At 45.3% G+C, this 27,865-nt stretch overlaps 1 protein-coding gene across 2 annotated transcripts in view; it reads right to left on the reverse strand.

The window, feature by feature from the left end:
* C7H1orf198 (chromosome 7 C1orf198 homolog) overlaps positions 1-27,865 on the reverse strand; it is a 38,154-nt gene that overhangs the window by 8,474 nt on the left and 1,815 nt on the right. The window contains exons 1-2 of one of the 2 annotated variants that reach the window (XM_077168299.1): positions 11,720-13,002; positions 10,297-10,347 (exon numbers count right to left, since the gene is read on the reverse strand). Coding sequence is in view for 1 of the 2 variants with exons in the window: in XM_077168298.1 (XP_077024413.1) it covers positions 10,297-10,347 (51 nt within the window). In the remaining variant the exon portion in view is untranslated. Of the gene's footprint in view, positions 1-10,296; positions 10,348-11,719; positions 13,003-27,865 lie in introns of those variants that run through there. The other variant, XM_077168298.1, reaches the window with a different exon arrangement.

Consider the following 27,865-nt stretch of genomic DNA (forward strand, 5'->3'; position numbering starts at 1 on the left):
GGGGAAAAGAAGACAATCCTCATAATTAACCACAACAGGTTCGCCAGCTCACACGTCTCCTCCCTGGCACAGTACACTAGCATTAACATTTCCTTAAATCAACTCTGCTATTGCTTTCCATCTGCTGGAAATTTCCATCTACCCTGAGTGGCTATTTTCAGGAGCCCCAACACATACCTGAAACATGTTAAGGGCTGTGCTATCAAGTCCCTCCTGTGTCATCTCACCCTACGCTACAGACGCTGGGATATCGCTGAATCTTACCCAGCAATCCTCCCCACCTTGCCCGTCACATGTGATTCCAGCAGCTTCCGAAGGAAGAGCTGCCTGGCAGGTGACCACCTGCACCCCAGGGGGGAGGAAGGGGCCAGCCTTGTCCACACCTGGAGGAAGGCGAGAGCCAGACCCTACCTGCCAGCCCCCTGCCCTCAGCCGACCTGGCGGTGGACAAAGGTAAAAGAAAACCAGCCAAGTCAGACCCCACCGAAAGCTTTCCCAGACCAATCAGAGAAGGCACAGTGGGCCTCTCTGCACGTGCCCGGAGCTAGGAGCCACCTGATGTGATATGGATGTGAACAGCAGAGATTTCAGGAACTGTCTCAACGCTCTAACTGGATAGAGCTAAAGGCTGGTTTCTGGGTGAACCATACTGAATACTCTGCATATTTCCGACTTGTAAACAGGATACAGAGAGACTGCGGGCATCAAGGCAGAGGTTTCTTTAAATAAGCAAACTGCTAAAAATGGCTCAGAAGTGGAGCCCCATGATTCTGAGAACAGAGTCAACTATGATCTGGAAATTGTAGTGTAAGGGAGGTACTTAAAACTGAGCACTTCATCAAATCCCAGGCATTTTAAAGATCAGCAATTTCTCCAGTCAGGATCTTTGCTTAGAAGCCTCCAGCAACTGCGGCTGAGCATTTCCCTGGCACGGAGGGCAGCTGGGGGCAGAGGGCACCCAGGACAGGGCCGGGGTGGGTTCAGGGCCATCATCGAGAGGGAACTCGAGCAGCGCTTAGCTGGATGTCCCCAAAGAGAAGGGCAGGGTGTGCTCCCATCTCCTCCTGGATAACCGTGCTCTCAAAGGGGCGCCCTCTGGTTAGAAGACGGAGCTATGCCAAGGTTTTGAGGTTTGGGGAGGATGAATATGGAGAAAACAAGAATTTCAAGAAGAAGAAGTTCAAATATAATTTCCCCCTCATGTATATTGTTTTTAATTTTGCAAATAAAATACAATCATAGAATATGATGGGGGTGGTGCATGGTGACTCAGTGACAGAATTCTCACTTGCCATGCCAGAGACCCGAGTTCAATTTCCAGAGCCTGCCCATGCCAAAAAAAGAAAGTCACCCTGTTGTGTGCTAGTTCTCTTCTCTGTCCCTGCCTCTCCTTTGCCCCGAAGGAAAAGGGTTTGTCTTCTAGTATTTCTAAACACACACCTGTGCTTTGGAGAGAGAGGGAGAAGGGGAGGAAGGGACCTCTTTTCATGTCTGGATCTAATTTTACTTAGCTCTGAGAACTCCAGGAACCATAATAAAAATGATGCTAGTAGGGTCGGGGGAGGGGACTGGGGGAGTCCAAGCCTCCTCCCGGGTCTCCAGGGACCTCACTCGTGCTGTGGGGGGTCTCCACAATGGTGCACACTACAGGAAGCATGCCGGCACAAGGGAAGAATGAAAGGCAGCCGCACGCTGTCAAAGACTGTGAGTTACACATAACTGCCCCTGACACTTCAGGTTCCTTTTGCCTTTCTGAAATAAATCATATTGCCTTTTTGCTTATGGAACACTGCCCCACAATTTCCTCCTCCTCGCTGATCACTCTTCCTTCTCTATCAGACTAGAAGTCGGTCCTGGGCTGCTTCTCTCTATAGAGACTTTCTCCCTAGAAGGTTCTTGTGACAGTTTGAATCTATTATGAACCCCAGAAAAGCCATGTCTTAATCCTGATCCATTCTAGTGGAGGCAGCCATTTATTTTAATCCTGATTCAATACTGTAGGCTGGAAACTTCTGATTAGATTATCTCCACTGAGATGTGACACCCAATGGTGGATGTGACCGAAGATTAGATGGAGATGCCATTCCAGGTGGGTCTTGATTAGTTTCCTGGAATCCTTTAAAAGAGAAAACATTATGGAGGAAGTCAGAAACAACACAGCCAACAGAAACTTCACAGCAAAGCTGACACAGATGTCGACACTTGGAGAATAGAGACACAGATGTTTGGAGATGCTTGGGGCCCAGCAGCTGTCGCCATGAGATGTTAAGCAAGCCAGAGCCTAGAGAGAGCCAAGGGAAGCCAAGAGATGAAAGCCTGCCCCAGAGAAGCAAAGTGAGGAACCCCCACTGGAACAGAGGCTGAAAACATGGAGCCTAGGAGCACGGGTCCTGCAGATGCCAGCCACATGGCTACCCAGCTGACAGAGGTGTTCCTGACCCATAGGCTTTCCTTGAGTTATGGTGTCTTTCCCTGGATGCCTTATTTTGAACATTTTTATAGACTTAGAACTGTAAACTTGTAACTTACTAAATTGGCCTTTTTAAAATCTGTTTCAGTTCTGGCATATCACATTCCAGCAGCTTGCAAGCTAAAACAGTGTCCATTACCATCTCCGTGTCAATGAGCCACAGATTCTCTCTCAACTGCAGCTCTTCACTGAGTTCCAGGCCTAGGAGATAAGCTACCCAAGATGTTTCAAAGGGACCGAAATGCACCATGCCCCAAACTAAAGTCATATGCCTCTCCCCAAACTTGCTCTTTCTCAGTAAATAGTAAAACCATCCACCAACGGCCCAACCCCCAAATTTGGGGTTCTTCCTCCCCACCCCACCCTATAAACCACCAAACCCTGGCAAGTCTTCCCTGTAAACATTCAGCCCATCTCTCTCTTCATCTGTCACCTGCAATTGCCTCCCAACTGGTCTCTGCCTCCATCTTGCCTCTCTCCAGGGCATTCTCTATGCGGCGGATGGAGAATCTTTCAGCACACAACTCTGGCATGCCACTTCCCTGCCTGTGAAAGTCTTCAAAGGCCGTTGCCATACTTCCTCCTCCCTATATCTAAACACTCCTCCCAACCAGAAGTGGGGTCTGTTTCCCCTCTCTTGAATCCAGATGGCATTTTAAGGTTCATGCACCAATTGAATGAGGCAGAAGTGGTGCTGTGCCAGCTCTGGGCCTGGCCTACAGGAGGCCTGGCAGTTTCTGCTATTCTGCTGAGAAGTCAACAAGGTAGGAAAAGGACCATCCCTTACCCAGAACACTGTGGCACAACATCCCCCACCCCAGCCCATCCTGCGCCCAACCTTCAGCCAAGATGCTCCTGCTCAGCATCCCAGTCTCTGCCTCTACTTTGAGGTGGTCCTCCCTGACCCCACAACCTGGACAGCTCTTCCTATGTAAGTACCTACAGCCCTTGTGTCTCTCCTACAGCATTCATCACACTTGTCCAGAAGTGGCCTCTCCTGCCAGACTGTAGGTTCCATGAGGACAGAACTGCTTCTCTCCTGCCCTCTGGTCTATTTCAGCATCAAAAAGGGCACCCAGGTACGCTCCTCAAACTCACCCCTCAGGGCCTCCGTGATCACATGACCAATGACCAAAGGTGCCTCCAAAGGCCCATGGAAGGTGAAGTAGTCAGCGCCTCTAACAGTCTCAGAACTACAAGCCTCTGGGAGAGTCCTCACCCCTGAGGACCCCACCACCAGATCTACGGGGAATGTCACAGTTCAGGCTCCAATGGCCGACACCAAGCACCCAAAAGAGAGGACTGCAGAGTAGCAGTCGTCCCAGCTCTGCTATTCTAGGCACAAACACTGGCCACATGTCCCAACGAGTGGACACCCAATGATTAGAATAAAGTGTGAGAGAAACCAAGGCCCAGTGGAGAGCCACCAGAAGTACAGCTGATGTCCTCACATCTCGTGATCAAGGAAGCAGAGGAGAGCTGACTTCGCCTGGGCAGAACTCATGAAGTTGCTTACGCTTACTGAGCACTTACCATGGCCAGGCACTGCTATAAAACCTTTTGGCACAACTTCTCAACAGTCCAACAAGGTAAACAATTATTACTGCCATTGGGGGGGAAAAAAAAAGACCCAGGAGATGGCAGTGCTGCACACACCTCCTTTGGAGGATGCCTTGCAATACCTCTATCCAGAACCTAAAACAGACACAGGACCTGGAAAAAAGGGAAAGATACAAATGTGGAAAGACAATGAAATGGTCTTTTTTCTGGAAACAAAGCGCATATTTCCAGGCGAGGAGTAAGAGCTGGACTCAGTACATCTTGGGAAAGGAGGTAATGTCAGCTCCTCTCCTTCGGTGTTGAGCTCCACTGAACGCAGTCACCCAGAAGGACACTTCATGTTAAGACAGACAAGGAAGGGATGGGTAGATGGGCTCTAACTCAGCCACACTGGGTATAAGCAAAACATTGGGGATAGGAAAGATTTAGCTCAGTGGCCTTACACAGTATTTGAAACAGGGGAGACAAGAGCGAAAAAGGAACCACTGTCCCCTAACATCAAAGCTGACGGCCTCCACCCACCATGCCCCATGTGCTCAGGCTGAACCCCTGGGGAAGAGATGCCAGCAAGACACAGTCCGGTCAAGCCAGGACCTGGGCGACAGCCACCTCATGTGGGGAACTGGGTCTCAGCTGGCCACGTCTGTTCTAAAAACAGAAAGACCACAACTGAACCCAGCATCTATTTTTATGTTCTATTCATTGGAGAGGAATGTGTAATATTCAGTAAAGCGGGAGAATGCATGCCAGCCAAAACTAACTGTTTGGCTTGGCAGCTGCCAGCAAATCTAAATTGTGGAGACAAAGGCTGCAGAAACATTGTCAGAAAATATAATAGTTTACTGGAGCAAATCCTAATAAACTCACAAACCATTTAACATCTACTCTCTAATAAACTCACAAACCATTTAACATCTACTCTCCCCGCCACCCCTTCAGAATAAGGAAGAGAAAGAGGAAGAGGGAAAAAAAATGAAAAAACTTTACAATCACAAAATGAGTGGAGGAGACACCATGACAGAGAAGAGACAGCATGATGAAGGGCACTGGAAACTGGCGTTTCCACTTCTGCTGCCCCACAGTGTGGCTCTGGGCAAGCTGGGACTAGGGGCAATTTCTGGGTGTATAGACCCTAGATTCCAGCCACCCTTCATGGCCACTCAGGCCAAACACTGCACACCTATGTTTTTACTAGACCAAAGCCAACAAGAGGTACCAAGGGCCTAAAGAAATCAAGCAGAAGAACTGGGAAAAGAAGAGGGATATAACCGCACCAGTCCACACCCATCCATCTGTCCAGTTTCCATGGTAACGTGGGCCTGGGGGTAACCGAATTCAGACCAAACGGATGTGTGGGTGTGCAAGGTACTCCATGTGCCTGTGATTCTAAAGATTAACGGATAAAGTAATAGTCTCTGCCCTCTGGGGACTTATCGTCTACTAGGGAAGAGGTACACCAACAAATAATTAATAGAACACCAGTGCTGCCTACTGCCTACATCTACCATAGCACTTCTAAATCATAACCCAGAGAGAGAAAGCATTCAAAATGGGACAAATATGGAAGCTGTAGCTTCAGGGTTATGCGTATGAGCTTTGGAGTCAGGACCATCTGGGTTCAAATCCCTCAGTAGCTGCTTTATACCTCAGTTTCCTCATCTGTAAATGGGGTTATTGTAAGTATTAAATGAGCAAAAGAACCTAAGGTGCTAAGCACAGGTAAGCCACACTGGCTGGTATTAGGAATGGGACAATCATGAAGAACTGGATTTGTGCTGGATCTTGAGGGCAGGTTGGACTTTCACAGACGGACGTGGGGAGTGGCGGTGGTTGAAGGCGTTGAGGGTTGGAGGGATTGCCTCAGCAAAGATGCTGACAGAAGACATACCACAGCCCCCTGAGGCAGGACACAGCAGTACCTGTAAGGCTGAAGAACGGGGCTGAGGGGGGCTTTTCTTGTGGGTTAAGTCTCCACAAGAAAGACACTAAGGTCAGGCTGCCCTGAGGGAGCTGGTGACATGATTCCACACACAATGGAGAGCCAGGAAATGTCTCAGAGCCAGGGAGCAACAAGGGGTCTGCTGTGGGTCTCAGGAAGGTGAGTTAGGGACAGCACTCAGAACAGGACTGCACTCCTGGTGCGGGGCAGAGTGAGTGCAAAGAGAGGACTGACAAAAAGCAGGACTATTGGGCAGAGAGGCAGAACTAGCAGAAGAGGTCTCAAGGCCAGAGGGACCTTGTTTCTCAGGAGCAAACAGATGGCAGTGGGGAGGGGCAGCCAATCAAGGCCATATTTTGGGACCAAAGGAATCCTCTATGTACCCAACACCCTGCAGGAATGGCCATCCTGCCCATCCATGGACAGCCAACACCTGCAAGCTACAGACAGACCCGAGTTTCAGAACCACTTCATCCAGTTAACCTACCAGTATCTTACTTTCCTGAAACTCAGATTCCTGACCTGTAACAGGAAAACAAATATATGTACCTTTCAAGGGTGTCGTGACAGAATTGAAAGTGCATGGAGGTGCCTACAGTGGGGCAAGGCACCCAGGAGGCGCTCATACTCAGTACTAGCTTACTTCCCTTCTTGAAGAAGAGGCTAGAAGGCACTCTACTCTGGGAACAATCTTTATTGGTCCTTAGAGATCTTTCAATACCAAAAGAATCAAGGAACTGATCCACACCCCCAGTTTAGTCACTATCCCAAAATAAGCAGTTGAACATCAAGTGGAGGATTGGGTAGACAGAAAGGAAAAAGCCAGACAGCTCAGGGGAGGAACTCAAGAATGGGGGTGGAGGTCCCAAGGGCCTAGCAAACCAATGCCACGACCTGACCTGACCTCCTCAGGCATTCTCCTCCAACTCTCCAAGCCAAAATGACTGGGGAATGCAAAGAATCCTCTCCAACTCCCTGCCTCCTCTGTTGGGAGCATTCCAAGTGCTGGGTTTTTTTCCTCTTGAAACATCAGTAGCATGAGAGAGAAAATCAACATTGAGTCCCACAGGAACCCTTCTCCCCAGCAATCCTGACAGATGAGGGCAAAGATGACCACAATGATCACCACCACCTCCACCACTTCCACCACCTCCACCACTTCCACCATCTCTTCCACCACCTCCACCACCTCGTCCACTACCTCCTCCACCTCCTCCACCTCCACCACCTCCTCCACCTCCTCCACCACCTCCACCACCACCACTTCCACCACCTCCACCACCTCCACCATCTCTTCCACCACCTCCACCATCTCTTCCACCACCTCCACCATCTCTTCCACCACCTCCACCATCTCTTCCACCACCTCCACCACTTCCACCACCTCCACCACTTCCACCACCTCCACCACTTCCACCATCTCTTCCACCACCTCCACCATCTCTTCCACCACCTCCACCATCTCTTCCACCACTTCCACCATCTCTTCCACCACCTCCACCATCTCTTCCACCACCTCCACCACCTCGTCCACCACCTCCACCATCTCTTCCACCACCTCCACCACTTCCACCATCTCTTCCACCACCTCCACCACTTCCACCACCTCCACCACTTCCACCACCTCCACCACTTCCACCATCTCTTCCACCACCTCCACCATCTCTTCCACCACCTCCACCACCTCCACCACCTCCTCCACCTCCTCCACCACCTCCACCACCACCACCTCCACCTCCTCCACCACCTCCTCCACCACCTCCACCACCACCTCCACCTCCTCCACCACCTCCACCACCAGCACCTCCAGCACTACCTCCACCACCACCTCTACCATCTCCACCACCTCCACTACGAGCACCACCTCCACCACCAGCACCACCTCCACCTCCACCACCAGCTCCACCAGCTCCACCACCTCTACCATCTTCACCATTTCCACTACTACTTCCACCACTTCCATCACCACGTCTTCCACCTCCACAACTCCAACCACCATCACACCTCCCTCACCCTAGCTGGGGTAGAGAAACTGAGGTAGGAAGGGATGAGCTGAAAAACTTAGCAATATTCAAAGAACTGGGGTACAACACCATACAAGGGGGGTAATAGATTGAAATTTGACTTTAGTTAGTGTTCTCAATTTATGTTGGCTTCCTAAGAGGCCCAGCTGATATCTGTGGCTAATTAGAGTTAGCACAAGTGCAATTCAAGTTTAGTCTATATTAGGCCCTATTTGTTTCTGAGTCAAAAGACTGAAACCTTTGCCAAGAACTGTTTCCCATGCCAGCCCCAGCAGTTATATCAGCAGCCACCCCAGACACTGCACCATCCTTGTCCCAAAATGTCATTTGCAGCAAGTTAATAACAGATGTAATGTCCCATCCCACAATTAGCTGAGTCAGGAACATTTAACAAGGTAAATTCTTAAGAGACCAGAAATGCTCACGGGTCCCACAATAGTCTCAGGTCTTTAGGACATTTTAACTCTTGATTTCTCTGTGTCCTCCTCACTGTGATATCATCAAACATAGGGCCCAGCACAGGGCAATTTATGCTGTTTTCTGGACAGTACACTGCTACTATCTAACATGTGGAGAAACTATTTACATACTAGCCCTAGAGGCCATCTACAGTATTAGTGCTTCTCACAAATACCTACACTGGAAGCTCATATAAAGAGGAATATTGAGTCCCCTCAATGAACCCCAATGTAATGATGTACTTTCCACCCACCTACAATTTCCTTTGCAGTGTCACTAGAGACACAAGATTTGTTGGTTCATTTGGGAGCCACTGTAATTCCAAGCTGCTCCTTGATAGCCTTCTCTCGCTCCCTTCCCACCAACCTCAATTACCCCTTCATCCAGTATCCAAAATCCCTAGAAAGACTCTAGTTTCCAGTCAGACCATTTCCATTCACCTGCCCTCCGCACAGACCGAGGTTATTAATCTGCAATGGAAATTAAAAATCAGATATATGGGACGGAGATATTTTTCTTTATTTTTAGAATGTTTAGGATCCAATGTAATGATGCACTTTGTCTTTGTCTTCACAAAGGGACCCTAGGTTTCCCAAATGAATGTGTTCATCTGAATTAATGCCATGTGTTCTCAAAAAACCACCTCTTAATGCTAGCACACGAATAAACTCAACTCTCAGTATGCTGCCGTGTCCTGGGGCCAGCTCGGTTCACTGAGGGCAATCAGCAGTCATTGATCACATGCTGCCAGTATGCAACAAGCAACACCTTCTGTTCTCGTCCATCTAACCCCCTGTGAAATCTTCCATTTCAAGATGTGGTTCTTCATGTGATGGGCCCTCAGGACTGTGTGCTGATCCCCTCATCGCTGCCTCCGACCCTGACCCATCTCCTCAGGTTTCCTGCATGGCTGGCACCCTGCCGTCTCCAGCTCACACTGCTGGGACGAGAGCTCTGACCAGCAGCCATGGGGCCAAGTGAAAAACCAAAAAACAAACACCAGAGAGTATCTATCGATGCTTGAAAACCCTTACCTGGCATCCAGAATAAGTCTTACTCTAGGCATCGGTCAAATTCATCACTACCACCCCCCGCCCCGCCCCCCACATAGTGGAAAGAATGCCCTAATACACAGAACGGCTTTTTATTTCTTTCCCTTGGGTTTTAGACACAAGTCTTTTTATCATTTCACTAGTTATTAATGCAATTCTACTGGGGCTGTTGGGAAGACAAGGAAATACATTAAAATCAGTCAAATTTGATGCTCTTAAGTAGCTGGTAAAATAATAATAATAATAATAAATGAAAGATTGGGAGAGCAAAGTTAAACTCAACAGGCTAAAGTCACTGTATAATAATCATTCCTGCTTTGTATTGCTGAGTAACCAAGATGCCGAATATTGGTGGGTAGAGGGAGGGACTGCGAAAGGACACCCTGACATGCTAACCCTGCCTTGCCAGGATGGGTAGTCACCTAGCCAACAGGCATCACTGGGCCCAGGCTGACAGGACTAGTTACTCCTTTAAAATTCTGTCACCAAACTACCCGCAATAGTTTCTTTTTTTCTTTTTTTTTTTTTTAACATGGGCAGGCACCAGGAATCGAACCTGGGTCCTCTGGCATGGCAGGCAAGAATTCTGCCTGGTGGCCCACCCAATAGTTTCTTAATTCATAACAAATCTCTCTGTCTGGCATCTTTCCTTTTCTACCGACAACAGGCATGTCAACTGCAGCTAGGGAATAAGGCTGCTGCCTTCTAAGTCCATCAAACGCTGAAAGAAAAATATATTATTGCTCAGTTCTTTTCAAAAGTACAAATAAATCTAAATTTAATCCAACTTACCCTTGTTTCCCAGGAGAAAGGGGCAGAGTGCTCATCTTGCCAAGTTATGTCCTGAAATAAAAGTTCAAGAATAAATGTGAAATCCAAACCCAGACATACCACATGCAAACATCCACCCATGGCCACAGGGAATCCAAATCTTAGGAATAATCCCAACTCCTGGCTCCAAACAAGCCTGAGGTTTGGAAGCTCTGAACAGAATGCGTTGACCTTTTTAAATCTAGGCTCACCCTCACCTTTGTGACTGAGGCTGCACATCCCTTTCAGGTGGCCAGGTGCTCCCCTTCCCCATCAAACAGACATTTAAAGAGTGCCTGCAAGGCCCCAAGAAGGACTCAATGAAACAGGAAAGTGAGTAGAAAGGGAATAAGAGTTTATAGTCTACACAGACACAAGTTCAAGTCTCAGGTCTACTAATGCTTGGCCGTGTGACTGTGGGAAGAGGATTTGGCCTCGTTAAGCCTCAGTTTCTTCATCTGTAAAAGGAGGGTACTTTCCTTGCAGAGTTGTGAGAATTAAACGAGGTAATATATGAAAGGAAGTCCATGCAATAATCTACACAGCTATTTGAACTCCCCTCCTTCCATCTATATGCCTACCAGAGAGCTGAAAGGTGTTGATCAGCGAAGTCACAGAAGAAAACAATTTAATACAAGTGCCTAATTATAATGAGAGCTTAGCGATCACTCTCCACTGCTACCAAGCAGAACATAATGGAAAGAGCTCTTCAGAATAATTGCTGCAAATCTCATATTGGATCCAGTATATTCTGTTCTTGTCTGAATGAATGACTTGTGGAAATCATCTTTCCTTGGGTAACCTCCACATCCCCAGCAGTATTCCTGTGCTAGGAAATATCTCATCTGTGCTCAGCTTCTATTGATAATTATATTTTCTGAACCAAAACTTGGGATATGCAATGTGATACAGACTGAAAAGGGGATAAGATACTTTAAATTGAGACCGATTAGATTATTATTTCCATGCTTTGGCCCACACACAGAACCCCCAGGTAATTTATGTCCTTTCCATAATGTACCTCCAGGCAGATTAGGTCTTTTTCCCATCCAGAGTTCCCTGCCCCCAGAATTAGGTCATCTGGTTCTCCCTTGGTCTAGAAGACAAACCGGTTTGACAGAAGGACTGTGTCCTTCAGTTTCTGACAATGCCCAACTCCACCCCCAGCTTAGCCTCAAGAATCAGAGACTGGGCGGGGGTGGGGGGTGGGGGGGTGGGAGATCAGGGGCCCATATATCAGGAAGAATCACTTACAGACACATTAATTTTAGTCATTTAAGCCTCTGGCCCCCTATGCAGATCTATCCCAAATGAATGATTCCTGGGAGTTGGTCTTTGACCTCCAATAATGAAGCATTCAGGGTCTTGGCCTTTTCCCAAGAAGGAAGGCAGAGGAAGAGCATACCCCAAGTGCCCAGGCAGTTCCAGGTGGTAAAGTCTGCCCGGGAACGGAGGCCTGTTTGTTCACCACTGTATCCACAGTGCCTGGAACAGTGCCTGGAACAGCACCGGCACACAGCAGATGCTCAATGACCTGTAGTGAATGAGTAACTCTGCATGAGCCCAGATCCTTCCTTCCCAGCTTTCCACACCCAACCACTCACCCAAGACACACAAATGTTGGGAAGCAAAGCTCAGGCTCTGTGCGGCTGCCCGTTCCCACCCCTTGCTTGTGTGCATCTCCCAACTCTCACCCCTAAGAGGTTGGGCCTGCCACATACATGCACAGAGATTCCACTTTGCGCTGTGCCACACCAGGTTGGAAAACAGGCAGGCGGCTGTGCATTAATGACTTGGTACATCTGTGCATCAGACGCTTCACGTAGCCAAAAGATTCGAAAAACAGGGAGTCCTAGAGAGGAAGGTGTTGGAAGGTCAAAATGCAGACTTTAATTTTTCCCTAAGTGTGTACATAAAATGACTAAGTAAGTTTGCATCAGGAAAAAACACCAACAACAAAGGTACTAACTATAAACATGGAGAATGAAAAAAAGCACTAGAAACTGGGTTGAGCTGCATAAAAGTAGCCGTTGTGTCCACCAATGTTTTCTAAGCTTGTGTACCATGTAAAACTAAGTACCGTGGGCACATGATGTCATCTCTATCATTGAAACGTTAGATTAATTTTCACTTGATTTGATTTGCTTATAATCCTGGGTTCTGAACTGGTTTACGTCATCTTTATCACTCACCATCAGGTTGTCAAGCAAAACTTTTATAAACTAGAGGGAATATGGGCTGTGCTCCCTTCCTATTGGGAATGGTCAGTTAGACCCAAGTTACTTAACAATGTATGACCTTTGTCCCTCCAAAAATAGAAATGGGCTGCCTAGAGGGAAGTGAGTTAAGGGGGCTTGGTGACTAGAGTACAAGGGCCCATCCTCTGGTTGTGAGTGGCCCCGGGTCTCTATGCTCCCGTGTTTCGGCAGGGGAGTGTGGCTATGCCAAAAGACCCAACAGTCTCAAAGTCCTATGTTCCCAGAGCTCTCTAAATTCCACTTAGAAGTAATAAAACAAGAAGGACTTTTTTTTTCAGATGGGAAAAATAAAGGAGGTTGACAGAATGCAAATGTCATTTGTTCTAGATATGGATCTGTGAAAAAAGGTAAATGGAAATCAATTGGCAAATCTCCTTTACGCAGAGGAGGAAAATTCCACTGACCACCTGAGTGGACAGATAAAGGACTGGCAATCTTATGGGGCAGGCAGAAGGCAGGGCAGGGCCCGACGTGGCTGGACTCCCTTCCATGAAACAGGATCTATCTTCTAAATGTTAACTGTGTAATTTGAGTCCCTTTGAAATGTGTAAAGAGTAAAATGAGGCTTTTGGCTTTGGACCGGAAGTGGGAACAAAACTCTGAAGAACACAGGTCTAGCCTAGGGCAGATGGGGAGATGCTGCATCTCTGCTACAGTGGCCCCTGTGAGCTGAAATTCCAAGGGGGCCACAGACTAGAGAGGGTCACACTGACTTCTCCCCAACTAGGTGTCAAGTCAATAGCCTTTTGTTTGCTCCAGCAAGAGTCAAGGAGCAGATTCCTTGGATTTCTGCAACTCTGAGCTCATAAAAAATGATTAGGAGTGTAACACAAATAAACATGCCAAACAAACATGTGATTAAAGCTCTGATGTCAGCCTTCGGCTGCACGCTCCAGCTGCAAGAAGGACTGGCAGGAAAAACAGGCTCCCTAGGCTGTTGGATACAAAATGGCATCAGATTTGCAAAGTAGGAGAGGGCACACACTGTATCTTTCTGCTATTCCCTCAAAGGTCCAGCAGGCAGCCAAAATGTGGCCAGACCTGTGCTTGTGAAGCAATCGCATCTGCTTTCTGGCTTTCTGTAGAGTTGCTTGAAGGCTCCGCCCCAGTGCCCAAGATCTAAACTTGCCTAAGCCTTGAACACATCCACAAACTACAGAACAACCCACAGTGGGTTTTCCTTCTGCTGTAAATCATCCTTACAGTCAAATTCCTCTTCCTAAGAGATATTAGACAGCACTGAACCTCTCTGGAAATAGTTCATTCTCTGGAGAAAGACACAAAAAGATGCCTCAGGTCTCCAAATCTCAAAGGAGAAAACCAAATCTCAGAGGGGAATCCACTGAAAGCCAAGGATGCACACACGATCTGGCAATTTCCAGCAGCCAGTACATCAAGGGGGAGCAACAGGCCTCCAGGATGAATGGACACACAAAAAGAATCTTTTCCTCTAAAGTTCCAGAGCCCTTCATCTGCTCTCAGAGACAAGTTGCATTCTCATCTGAGACAAATGCTCATCCAACATGGTTTTTACTTTTTAAAAAAAAACTCAGAACATATATTCTCTCCCTGTAGTACCTGAATACAAAGTTGCACAAATGCTCTGACTTTTGTCAGAGTGAATGGAAGTCAGAGTGTTTTAAGATCTCTAGGGTCCTTGCACTTTTACTGAAGCAAACTTGGGCCAACTCACAAGAGCTGTTTGTTAAATTTGTAGGAATTTTTTTGAGTCTGTTGGTAAATATAGCCATTATTAAAATTAAATTTCACAAACCTATTAAAAACTAAATAATATAAAATTACAATTAAATAAAATATATTAAAAACAAAGGTAAGAAATACTCAGAGCCCATCATTTCCTAGTTATTTTAGAACACTGCACTATTCTCTGCACTCTTGAGGTGATGTCCAATGATGGTGTCTAGTAAGGCACCAAGACTGTGCACATACAGCATCTCTTAGGCCTCTGCGCTCACTGAATCTAGTTGGTAGCTGGGAACAAACCATGTTGCATTTGCTCCATGGAAGTCAGCAAATGCTGCAAATGGTTTAGCTGTGGGGTGGTGGGGGTAGCCACCCCCACCCCCACCGCCGGTTGTTAAGCCTTGGCCAGCTCACCACCAACTGCAACCAATATCATATTAAACGTATGGAAATCCATCATCTTAAATGTATTTCTTTGCTACTAAAATTTACGGGAATTTTGAAAATCCTACTTCCGAAATTACTCAGCTGCAAGTAACTCATAACAATTGGTTACAATTTCCCTGTAAAAAATTACATCTATTCTATACAGACAGTGGTTGCCAGGGGATCAGAGAAAAGGGGAAAGAGATGAAGAGGTGGGCACAGGCAATTTTAGGGCAGTGAAACTGTTCTGTAGGATACTGTAACAGTCGATACGTGACATTATGCATCTGTCAAAACCAACAGAGCTGGACCACACAGAGGGAACCTTAATGTGAATTACGGACTTCAGTTAATAATGTGTCAATATCAGTTCATCAATTGTAACAAATACAGCACACTAATGCAAGAAGCTAATAATAAAGAGAACCTCCCCGGCTCCGGGGCAGGAAGGGGCTGGCTGGGAGTATTAGAACTCTCTGTACCTTCTCTACAATTTTTCTGTAAACCTACAACTGTTCTAAAAAAAAAAATAGTCTATTAACAAAAAGTTTCTATTCCAAATTCCTTCTAAAATGAAAAAATCGGTCTCCAAATACATTTTACATGTGATGAAACTGTATAAATACCAACGTTTCCTATCAATGAAGTTGATCAGAGACCTGAAGCATTTATTATTTTATAACTCCCTTTTCTAATTTTAGGGCCAATAAATTCTGTTTTTACGTCTCAAATCTTGTGATGGTACCTAACAGCACTGCCTGAGCGGATGTCCCACCAGGCTCTCTACAAGTAGGCCTGGAAAAAGGGAGCAGGAAACATGGGCTGTCCGGAGTGGTTTCCAAATACCAACTGCACAAGGCCAAGCCACCCAGCAACCTAGCAGACAAGAAGCAGCACCTTGCCTGTAACATTCTTTCTGAGACACTTGCAGCGCTTTAAAAGTTTATTCTGAAGTTCAAGCATCTCTGGAAGGCAGGCTGAAGGGCTTTCTTTTATCTCATCCTGAACAGTCAGGTCTTCCTGCAAGTATCTTCTGCCCTACACTGCAGGACACCTACCTGTCATTTGTACCCAGTATAAATAACTGCTTCTTTGTGAATGCAATATCCTGGGTTCACACTGGAGTTATTTCCAAATGCCCAGACTCAAAAAACTTTAGGACCCAGAGAGATCCCAAGGAGCCTTAAGCCCAGTGCTTCCCAAGTCTGGCTGTAAATCAGAATCTCCCAAGATTTTATTTTAATATGCAGAATCTTTGGGTCCCACTCTGGCTTAATTTTTAAAACCCGAACTAATTTTAACACAGCCATTTCACTGACCAGCTTATCACAGCTCAGCCCTCCAGGGGGTGCCTGGCTCCCCTTTGAATGTCTCTAACACATGGCCCTGCAGGCTCAGCTTGCTTAGCTCTGGTGCTCTGAGGTTCGTGTGTATGTCTGACCAGCTCAGTGTAAGGCCAACATGCATGCAAAGACGCCCTTGCTACATACTGCTATGTGGGCTCTCAGCAACCACAAATAAAAAAACCCTCTAAGCTCATTAAGGTTAGGATTCCTCTCATGAGGGGCTCCCTGAGTTTTCCAGGCCAAACTCTTCATCCATCTCACTTTGGGGAGAGAAAACCGTGGCTCCACACTTCAGAATAATCCACCAAAGCAAAGTCACAGCCTCCTAAAAGGTCACAGGACTCCAGCATAATGAGCACCAAGTTTCAATGCCCCTTTTGTTCTTCCCAGCAGTCAAAGATGACACACAAACCACTGCAACTGGCTTTTTAATAACAGTGTTTCACAATTATTAGAACTATGTTGCTATGCACAGTACCCACCTTATCTGGTAGAGTCAGAATATGTATGATTGTGCATTTTGTTAACTATCACCTCATCCCTGAAGTGCTGAGTTTCTAAAACTTAGAGCCCAGACAAGGAATACAGCTCTCCAGAAATAGATTTCATTCTTCTTAGATGACTCAGAAGCAACATCAGGACCTGAAGTGCTGCAGGATGCTCAATGGAAGCATAAACTGTCACTATTCCTGATGCACACTGGTTAGGGACGTTTCTGGGTGGGAGACTGTGTCATCTCGACTTGCGGTAAGGAAATTTAAACTAAGAAATAATGACTGAACTATTGCTGCCAGGAAGCCTCTTTGTTGCTCAAACGTGACCTCTCCCTCTCGAAGCCCAACTCCACAAGGAAAATCATTATCCGCCTTATTTGGGACATAACATTCAGGGGCAAAAAAATCTACTGGGGATGAGTCTGGCCCTGGCACTGCGGGATTGAGAACACCTTCCAGACCAAAAGAGGGAAGAGAAGTGCAATAAAATAAGGCTTCAGTGGCCAAGAGATATCAAATGGAGTCAAGAGGCTATTCTGGAGGCTGCACTTATGCATGCTTCAGTCAGACAGTGCTAATCGCCATGGGCTGCTAAACTGCAACCAACATCATTCCTGCCTGATTCTAACACCTAGGGCTCGAACTGAGACTTCGTAAAGGTTTCATGCTCTGGGTTTGCTTTCCTGGAACCTATAACTCCCAGAGGACTCCTAGATCAGATAAATCCTGAAGCACAGAGGAACCAGCCTCTCCATGATTATCAATTAACCACATCCCCCATCCTTTAGTGTCAACACCCTTTCTCGACATGAAAAAGTCAGAATGGGCATTGCCTAAAGATCCCGATAGACTGGGAGAATGATCAAAGGAGAAGGTATAATAGAAAGAACAGGATTTAAGGAATGAGTATGACTACTGAATCACTATATTAATATTCCTTCTAGCCTCTGGTATTTTGAAGCAACTAGAAAGAAATATCTGAGATGGTGGAATGGTAGCCCATGACAAACTCTGGGATCTGTTCTATAACTACTTAAGTGTACTTTGACTATTATTGATTTCTATATGTATATTACAATAAAAAACATGAAAAACAGAAACACCAGACTGAATCTGTGGAAAGGGGACAGGAAGTCCCCTGTATTCGTGATGGTCTCAGGCCTGTAATGATGTCAGTGCCAGGGCATCGTGGCCCATCCAGGGTGGAGCACGTTGTTACTGGTGAGCTGTTTAGGGCTTGGTCTGTACCTTGAAGATCAAGAAGCCCGTCCCATGGCTCAACTGTAAGGCTGACATACCCATCCTACCAGGGAAATGACAACTGCATCTAGCCTCCAGGCCCGCAGCTCCATTCCCAAATTAAACAACACTTCTGCCATATTCATATCTCCATATTAAAAACGGGAGGAAGGAAGAAGAATTATAAAAACATGTTCTGTTACACTAACTACTTATTCGTAGCAGTCTGTTGTGTCTATATGCATGGAAGCATGCGTCTCCCTTTGACTTGTGATGTATTTAAGTCCACTGAGACAAAGGACTTTCCATAACTGGAAATGCCAAACTGCAGTTCCAATGGCAGACAAGTACTTATGATTTAACTATTGGGCAAATTCCAAATTCAAAAATCTGGACCTCCAAAGGTCACAGTAGAAACTAATCCTCAGCACCAGAGCAGGCACAGAGAAGGGTTTGGAAAGGAGGTGAGTTCTAAGGAAATGAACTGATAAACGAGTAGGAAATCTAAGCAGAAAGGTCTGGCCTTCATTTATTTTGTTGGGAAATCTACACATATATACCTCGTTTTAGTGGGCTTCATAGTTACTGCTTTTTTTTTTTTTTTACAATTTGAAGTTTTGTGACAACCCTGCATCAAGTAAGACAATTGGCACCATTTTTCAACAGCATGTGTGCTCACTTTGTGTCTCTGTGTCATATTTTAATTAAGGTATGTACCAGTTTTGTTTTGTGTTTTTTTTTTTACATAATGCTATTGCACACTTAACAGACTACAGTATAGTGGAAACATAAGTTTTACATTTATGGGGAAACAAAAAATTCATGTGACTTGCTATAATGCAATATGTGCTTTAATCTTCAACTAAACCGGCACTATCTCTGAGCCTGCACCTTTTTCCAGTGCTGTGGTCATCTCTCGCTTAGAGTGTAAAAGTGACCACCAATTAAAAAGAAGACTGCAAACTTGCCAAGAAGCTTTATAGCTCTGCTCCTCCCTCCCTGGCATGACGATGAACGAGTCGTCTAGTTTGTTTGCAAGACCTGTCCCTGCAGCCACTGGGCCGCCCGTCCCACAAAAGCCAGCAGTCAAGGAGCCCAAAGAGGGCCCACATCCATGACTTAGGGCAGGGCTCGCCTATGTAGACCCTTCTTTCCTGGAGCCCCAGCTATGCAGGGTGCCAGTGCATAGTCGTACCCGGTGCTGCTCTGGGCAGGAGAAACCATCAACCTGAAAGCAAAGGTCTGGCAGGAGAGGAGACCCCAGCCTTCTCCTTGCAGCCTTTGGTATCCAGATTTGGATGTGGGGCCAGGTGCCAGCGTGCTGAACCCCAGGTGGAGAGAAACAGAGAGCAGTATCCACCCTGTCATCTTTTCTAAAAAAGAAAAAAGAAAACCATATATCTGACAGACAGGAGGACGGAATCATAATTATACATTCCTCCTCCCTTAAAAAAAAAAAAAAAAAAAAAAAAATCCTGAAAAAGCCACTCCCAAACTTCCTTCTTGTGTTTTACCAAAGGCTGAAAAAAGAAAAGGCCACACCACTAAAGTGGAAGGGAAACGGGAGAGAGGACATGTCACAGTCCTGCATCCCAGAGCCACGCAGTTAACCAAAATCTCAGCTCTAAACAGTTAAGGCTTGAACAGGCACAGAAAAGTTTCTACAAGGATACTCGTAATTGTTTTATAATGCTTCTTCTGCATTGTTTGAAACTTAAAAAAAAAACCATATAGGTGCAACTTCATAATAAATTATCTTATTTTTCAAAAAGTCGCCTGGGTTGAGCAGCACCTGAGCCAGACCCCAAGAAGGGAGAGGCAAGCAGGCCCTTTGCAGACACCAAGGACACGGATGAGAGCCTTGCAGTGCTCAGGCCCTCCAGGGCAGCAGCTCAGCAATGTCTGCTGAAGGCATGGACTCCTTACCTGCTCCCCAGGCCCCCAAGGAGCACTTCAGGAAAAGCGCTCCATCCTCAGCGGGCAGGGAGCAGAGGCCAGCCAGGCAGCGGGGGTGGGGAGAGCAGCCCCACCTCAGGAGCCTGCAGGAGGAAGCGCAGGCCTCAGGCATTGCAGCAGGTGCTGGGAGTTAGGGAGGTCAAGACTCAGCCCCAGAAAAAGAAGTTAAGTCTGAGGGGGCAGCCAGCAAGCCAGTCAGGCTCCTTCAGCACAGGAAGCCTGGGAGGGATTGTGCAGGAGGGGAGGAATGAGACACTAGAAGGACACTTCTGTCAGCAGCTGGATCCTGGTAAGCTGTTGAAGACGGGGCAGGGCCATCTGGCTCCAGAGTCCTAAAACATCACGTTCTACAACATGCAAAACCCTGGTCAGGTGTCCAGGGGTGGAAGTTGCCCTGGCAACGTAGGACATGACTCCCAGGTTTCAGCCTGGCCCTGGCACCATGAGATCGACAATGCCTCTCTGACCAAAAAAGGGAAAAGAAGTGTAATAAAATAAGGCATCAGTGGCCGAGAGAGATCAAATAGAATGGAGAGGCTATTCTGGAGGCTCCTCTTACACAAACTTCAGTTAGATAGTGCTAATTGTCACAGTATGCTAAGCCCCAACAACAGCATTCTTAGAAACCCTAAATACCCAGGGCTCTACCTGAGATTCTATAAAAGTTTTACTCACTAAGTTTATTTTCAGAAACCTATAACCTCCAGATGGTTCCTATCCCAGATAAGCCCTGAAACCCGAATTACCAGTCTGTCCCAGAGCAACAACCAGTTACATCCCCTACCCCATAACATCAACATCCTTTTTCAACTCGAAGAAGATAGAATGGTCATTGCTCAAATATCCCTAAAAATTGAGAGAAGGATCAAAGGAGGAGGAGTTGCATTATAGAAGATAGGATTTAACAATGAGTATGACTACTGAATCATTATATTGATATTTCTTTTTAATCTCCAGTGTTTTAGACCAGCTAGAAGGAAACACCTGAAATGGTGGAACTGTGAACCATACCATACTTTGAAATTTGTTCCAAAACTACCTGTTAAAATGTACTTTGAAAATTATCACTTTTTTGTATATATGTTATATTTCACAATTAAAAATTTAAAAATCCAGGTCAGGCTCCCTAAGGGCTGGCTTATCAAAACATCGCCCCTCGGGCCACGGTGGTTCAGCAGGCAAGAATGCTCACCTGCCATGCCAGAGGACCTGGGTTCGATTCCCAGTGCCTGCCCATGTTTAAAAAAAATATATCACCCCTGCCCAGCTCCACCACTTTATGGAGAAGTGGAAAAGGCAAGTAGGTCCCTATGAAGGAAATGCACCAGTGGCCCAAATAGATGGCCCGTTTGGAGCCAAGAACATGGCACAGTGCTTAGAGCCCTGTGACCCGGTAACTCCCATCAATTTAGTGATCTGCTAAATCAGTGGCAAGGAGTTTGCAGGTGGGGTCAGGGAGCAGAGAGCAACACATTTTAGTAAACCTCCCTACAAATTCCGTTATTTTTCTATTTCATAACAAGAAGCTTCAGAAACAGACTGGGGTGATCCTTATATACCCCCAAAATGAAAACTTTTAATTTCCCAAAGCAAGCCATTCCCAAATCTTTACTGCTGGGGGAAGAGCACAGTAATTAAGAAACATAAGGTAAGTGAAAATGGTAAAAGCATTCATTTACAACAAATACCCTAATGTTCTTACCAAAATACTTGACCCAAAATGCATGTCTCCAACATCTGTGTCTGCCCAAAGTCAGTTCTGCAATGCTAAAAGAAAACCTGGGAACCATTTGGTTCAACCCCTTCATGTTCAAAGATGACAGAACTGAGCCTTAAAGGTGATGTAACTTGTTGCTGCCAAGGCCAGAACTAGAATTCAGGCCTTTGGACCCCAAGTGCTTATTTTCTTTTGCTGAGACAGAAAAGTCCCTACAGCAGCAGCTCTAGAGTTTCTATACAGGAGGGGCCTGGAGGAGACAAACTGGTTGGAAGCAGGGCTGGTGGCTGAACGTATGTCCCTTTTCTCTGAGACCCCATGGTCATGCAGGGCAATTTTTAGTGGGACTGGGAAAGACTGGAAGAGAGCTAAGCACCCTCAAGCTAAAATGCCCCTGGTTCTTAATAAAATGGGCCTATGTAGATATTTGCTAAGTTGATTCCCAAAGAAGTAAGAAGCAAAAAACAAAACAAGTTAAATGATCAAAGGCAGCGAATGTCCTTCTCTGCAGAGGACCACACTGCTCATCAAAGCAGGGATGGATCTAAGCCCAGGACCAGGTCTTTCCACCTTACCGAGAGCTAGATTAAAAACACTCAGATGTCAAATTGCAGCACCTGTCATAGGAGGAGCGGCATCACAACACAGGAGATTTTGGAGTATGAACTTAGTCCCCGACCGCCCTCACGGCCACCAAGAGCAATGATTATCACCACATAAGTTCCTATTTGCTTGTTCCTACAATACGGAAAAATGACTAGGTGAACGGCCACCACACGTGGAGGCTATGTCTGCATGCGCTGACTTACAAGACTGCTGGGTGGGATACAACAATGCTCCTGTGGATGGGGACAGGATGGTGTTCAAAGAAACAGGCAGCTGTCTCTCCGGTGGCTGAAAAGGAGGCACCATTTGGGGCTCATGTGACTGTTGACCAGGAGACAGTCCATGTCACGGTCAGACCCTCTGGATGGCACAAAATGTGGTTTTAAATATGTGTACCAAAGGCACATCACTGGGGCCCACTTTTTTACAGAGCCGCTCCTCACATGAGCAACGCCACTTGGCCACGTCCAAGGTTCAGGACAGCAGGAATTAATTTATTTCACAACAGCCAATGACTTCCCCAAGTGGAAATGGGGAGATGGGCTAACAATATTCACGCTGCCACCATCAGGAGCAGCAACCATTTTTATGCCCTAGGCCTTTCACATACATTGTTTCTACCACTACATGGTTAATTTTATTTTTACTATACAGGCAAGAAAACCCAGGCTCAGAGAGGTTAGCAACTTACCATGGCCAAAAGGCCAGGAAAAGGGGGAATTAATACTCAAATCCATGACTGACTATAAAGCCCAGGCTCTTTGTGTGACAGCCTTCAAGGACGGCCCTAGAACCCAGTATTCCTGGGCAGCCTTTCATCTAACTAGGAATGAGGTCTCTACCTGATTCTCTTCCAAGTTCAGACAACTGCCTAAATGCCCGAGCCGAGGTGCGCCCGGAACACCCGTTTGCCCGAGGTCCATCTTTGGACGCTGGGGTTGCTCAGGCTAGTGGGCCCTGGCAGCCATAACAGGACCCCGGACAGTCCTGGGATTCACTCTCCAACCTTTGATTGGCTGTGAAGGCCCTGAGGCAGAGTTAGAAGATGGGTCAACCACTACACCCCTATCAGAACGGCTGGACTCCTAAACACTGACAATGCCAAATGCTAGCGCAGATGTGAGGCAACATTTGGGAATGCAAAACGGTGCTAAGCCACTCTGGGAGACAGTCTGGTAATTTCTTCCAACGCTAAATACGGTCTTATCACAGAATCCAGCAATCACATTCCAGGTATTTACCTAGAACTGAAAATGTATGTCCACACAAAAACCTGCAAACAAATGTCTATAACAGCTTTATTTGTTATTGCCCCAAACTGGAAGCAACCAAGATAACTTTCAATAAGTGAATGGATAAACAATCTGAGGTACAGCCATACAAGGGAATATTAATCAATGATAAAAAAGAAATGAGCTATTTAGCCACAAAACAAACAAATAAACAAACATGGAGGAACCTTAAATGCATATCACTAAGTGAAAGAAGCCAGTCTGAAAACCTACATAATGTATGAGTTCAACTACACTGACATTCAGTAAATGCAAAACCAGAGAAACAGTAAATGGTGGTTTTGATATAGAGTCAGATCAGTTGTTGCCAGAGATTCAGGTGGAGAGGCTAAGGATAAATAGGTAGAGGAGCACAGGCAGTTTTTAGAGCAGTGAAACTATTCTGTATGATACTGTAACAGTGGATACCTAACATTACATATTTGTCAAAAACAAATGTATGGGGCTCACTTCCCGGTGTCTGCCCATGAAAAAAAAAGTTTGACACACAAAGTAAACCCTATTGTAAACAACCGGCCTTAGTTAATAATAATGTATCAATATTGGTTAATGTAACAAAGGTACTAAATCAATGCAAGATGTTAATAACAGGGGGAAACTGTCTGGGAGAGAGATGGTATATGGGAACCTATATCTAACGGCTGAACTGTCTGGAAACCAAACTGCTTTCAAAAATAAACAAAGCTTCTCTGTGTCTCTACAAAAGCTTTGAACAAACAGCAAGTACTGGCAGAAACATCTTTCTCAGGGTTCCAGGAAAACAGATAAAGGACTACAGTAAAATGCTGTAGTGTTGAATCAAGGGCGAGTGTTGAATCAAGAAAAAGCCTAGTTAAAATACAGAGTCCCTTGGAGCTCTGGTTGGTCCCTCACACACCTCGCCAGCTTGCACTCCCCTGCATAGATCCCCGGTCCCAATTCCAGAGGGTGCACAGTAGCCCTGTATGCATACTGGGAGCATGTATGTCTGGCCCGATCTGCCTGGTGGTGGCCTGAGGGACTTGCCATCCCAGAACTTGCCCTGTGGATAGAAGGCAGCTCAAAGAGCCCTTCTACAGAGCATTCTGAGAGAGCAGTCAATTCCTGCTGCTTGGGGCAAGAGACCGTTGGCTGTGGGACATAAAAGTGCAGAGTGGAAAACTGCGAGGAAACTGTCTCCAAAGAAAGATGGGACATTTGTAAACATATAAACAGAGGAAATTCCGGGCCATATGCTCATGCTTATGTCCCAGACAAGACAGACAGGCGGTAAGGACCAGGGGCCCTTAAGCTTTGGCCTGCAGCTGTCCTCATACAACTCACTGTATGGATCAGCCCTAAAGGGGGCACTTGCATGGGTCCATCTTCAAAGACTGGGAAAGGTGTTTTCTCTTTTTCCTTTTTCAAAAATTTATTTTTTCATTTGTTCGTTTGTTTTTGGTAGCTCCTGGCATTCAAGGAAAGCTCCCTCACAGCATTATCTGGAAATGAGCTGAAGGAACAGACACTTCAGAGTAGGTCAATCTTCAAAGGCTGGGGAAGGTGTTTTCTTTTTTTTCCCTTTATAAAAATGTATTTATTTTTGTTAGCTCTTGGCATTCAAGGAAAGCTCCCTCATAACATTATCTGGATACAAGCTAAAGGAACAGACACGTCAGAGTCTAAATTCCAGTGATAACATGCTAAAATATCCAAGTTTCAACCAAAGGTTACAAAACATACAAAGAAATAGGAAGTGATGGCCAAGGAAACAGAAAAAATTAAAGATCTGAAATCACCAATGAGGAGAACCAGACCTGGGATATATCAGACAAAGACTGTGGGAAAAAAAAAGATCTCAAATATGCCCAAAGGGGACACAAAAAAATAAAGGAAATCAGAAAAATGATAAATGAACAAAATGAGAATATCAATAGAGAGATGGGAATTATGAAAAGAAACCAAACAGAGCTGAAGACCACAGTTACAGAAATTAAAAATTCCCTAGAGGGGTTCAACAGCAGATTGAGGCTGACAGAAGAAAGAATGAGGGACCCTGAAGCTAAGGCAATTGAAATCACTCAGTCTGAGGAGCAGAAAGAGGAATGAAGAAAAGTAAACAGAACCTGAAGAACCTATGAGACAAGATTAAATGTACCCAAATACACATTGTAATTCCCAGAGGGAGAAGAGAGAAAAGAGCAGAGAGAATATTCAAAGATATAATGTCTGGAAACTTCCCAAATTTAATGAAAGACATGAATATACACATCCAAGATGCTTAATAACCTCCAAATGGGATAAACCCAAATAGACCACACCACACCATATTATGCTCAACTTCCCAAAGATAAAGAGAGAATTCTGAAAGTCATAAGAGAGAAGCAATGTGTTATGTACAAGGGAGCCTCAATAAGATTAAATGCTGATATTTCATTGAAAACCGTGGCAGCAAGAAGACAGTGGAATGATATATTTAAAGTGCTGAAAGCAAAAAAAAAATGCCAACCAACAATTCTATATCTGGCAAAACTGTCTTTCCACAACGAGGGGAGGATTTAAGACATATCCAGATGGAAGTTCTTCACCACTAGATCAACTTACAAGAGATGCTAAAGGGAGTTCTGCAGGTCGAAAGGGACACTAGATCGATCCTGCATGAAGAAATAAAGATGTCTAGTGAGGGTAACAAAATGAGTAAACATAAATGCCAGTATGAATATACTTTTTGTTGATTCTACTAAAAGGCAAATGTATAAAATGGAATCAGGAATAAGTGGTTTTAGGACTCACAATGTATAAACATGTAATTTGTGACAAGAACCACATAACAGAGTGGTATAAGAACATAGTTTGTGTATACCACTGAAGTTAAGTTTGGTATCAAAGCAAATGAGATTCTTATAGATTAAGAATGTTAAATTTAAGCCCCATGGTAACTACAAAGAAAATATCAGGGGACATGGATGCTCATAGAGACAGAAATTGGAGTACAGGTTGCCAAGGACAGATGGCAGGAGGAATGGGGAGTTAATGCATCATAGGTGTATTTGGACAGGTGGGAAAGGCTTAGCAATGGAAGGTGATAAGGGTACCTCAATATTGTGAAGGTAATTAATCCCACTGAATGGTATGACTGGGAGTGGTTAAAATGGAAAAGTTTAACATTTTATATATATATATATATATACATATACACATATATGTCCCCACAATAAAAAAAAAAAAAGAATGAGCTAAAGAGACACTACAATCAAATGAAATCAATGATTCTGGATGGGATCTAGCAAGGGAGGAGAAAAGACTCAAGGGGATATTATTGGGACATATGAAAGTTTTATACTAATATTAACTTTCTTGAACTTGATAGTGACTATCCTTATGTTCTTAGAAATGGTAGTAATAAGTGTTCAAGGAGCATGACGTATACAACTTACACTCAAGCGTTTAGATATGGCAGATGTCAAAATCAGTAGATCTGAGTATCTGGGGGTAGCAGTATATTGGAGTTCTCTTTATGGGGTTTGTATTATTTTTCTAATCATCCTCTAAATTTGACAGTATTTCAAAATTAAAAAATTTTTTTTAATTATAATAAAGTCCAATAATCAAGAAGAAGAAAAGAAGATGGATCAAGTGGGAAGGGACAGAGGATCCTATTCAATCTAGTTTGGGGTCATTTCAAATGAATCAGGGCCCACCTATTTGTGTCAGTCTAACTGCTTACTTGCAAGTCACCATCCCACCGTGTCCTTCTCCATGACCCTCCTGTGCCCAGGGTCTGGCCCTCCTCTATAAAACATCTCTTGGGGACAGCAATAAGACCACCAACTCCAGTCCAGAACCAATTTCTTACCCAGTCCAGAGGAAAGAGTTTTAAATTTCCTAGTACCATAAAACCATGGCAGCCTCTGATGGCAAAAAATACGTCATGGGCAATTTTGCTATGCACCTCTCCTACAATTCAGCCTCTCTCGTGCCCTCTGCTCTCTGTGCTGAGGATACTGAGATACATTCTGGGGCGTGAATATATTCACTTTTGCGAAGCCAAGTTTCAGCTCTGAAAAACAAGGGTGGTTTTCTTCTGGAAAGGCATACAGGTACACAGCACAGAGTTTCGTTTGCTTTTTTTTTTTTTGCATGGGCATGCACCGGAAATCGAACCCGGGTCTCCAGCATGACAGGCAAGAATTCTGCCATGGAGCCACTGTCACACTGCGCTCGTTTGCTTTTAAATGACACTGGGTTAACAAATTTAGAAGCAGCTTAGTCTGGCACCAGATAAGAAACTGAATTTAAAAATAATTTGGCCCCATCACATTTAGAGTGATACTGGGCTCCTCTATTGCATGAGCTTCTTGATGATGAACAGGCATATGTACATTCTCCGCCAGACACTAAGCTAAAGGAAAATGACAACCATTTTCCAACATTTCTAAGTACTTACAGGTTTATTTCCCCTTACATTTATTTATTCATGACTCTTCCCAAGAGGCACTGCCTACTTTTTCATTGCCCAAATCTGAGCACAAATAACACCCACATGTCTTTATAG

This window comes from Tamandua tetradactyla, chromosome 7 (genome assembly GCF_023851605.1).
Source record: "Tamandua tetradactyla isolate mTamTet1 chromosome 7, mTamTet1.pri, whole genome shotgun sequence".
NCBI classification, from domain to species: domain Eukaryota; kingdom Metazoa; phylum Chordata; class Mammalia; order Pilosa; family Myrmecophagidae; genus Tamandua; species Tamandua tetradactyla.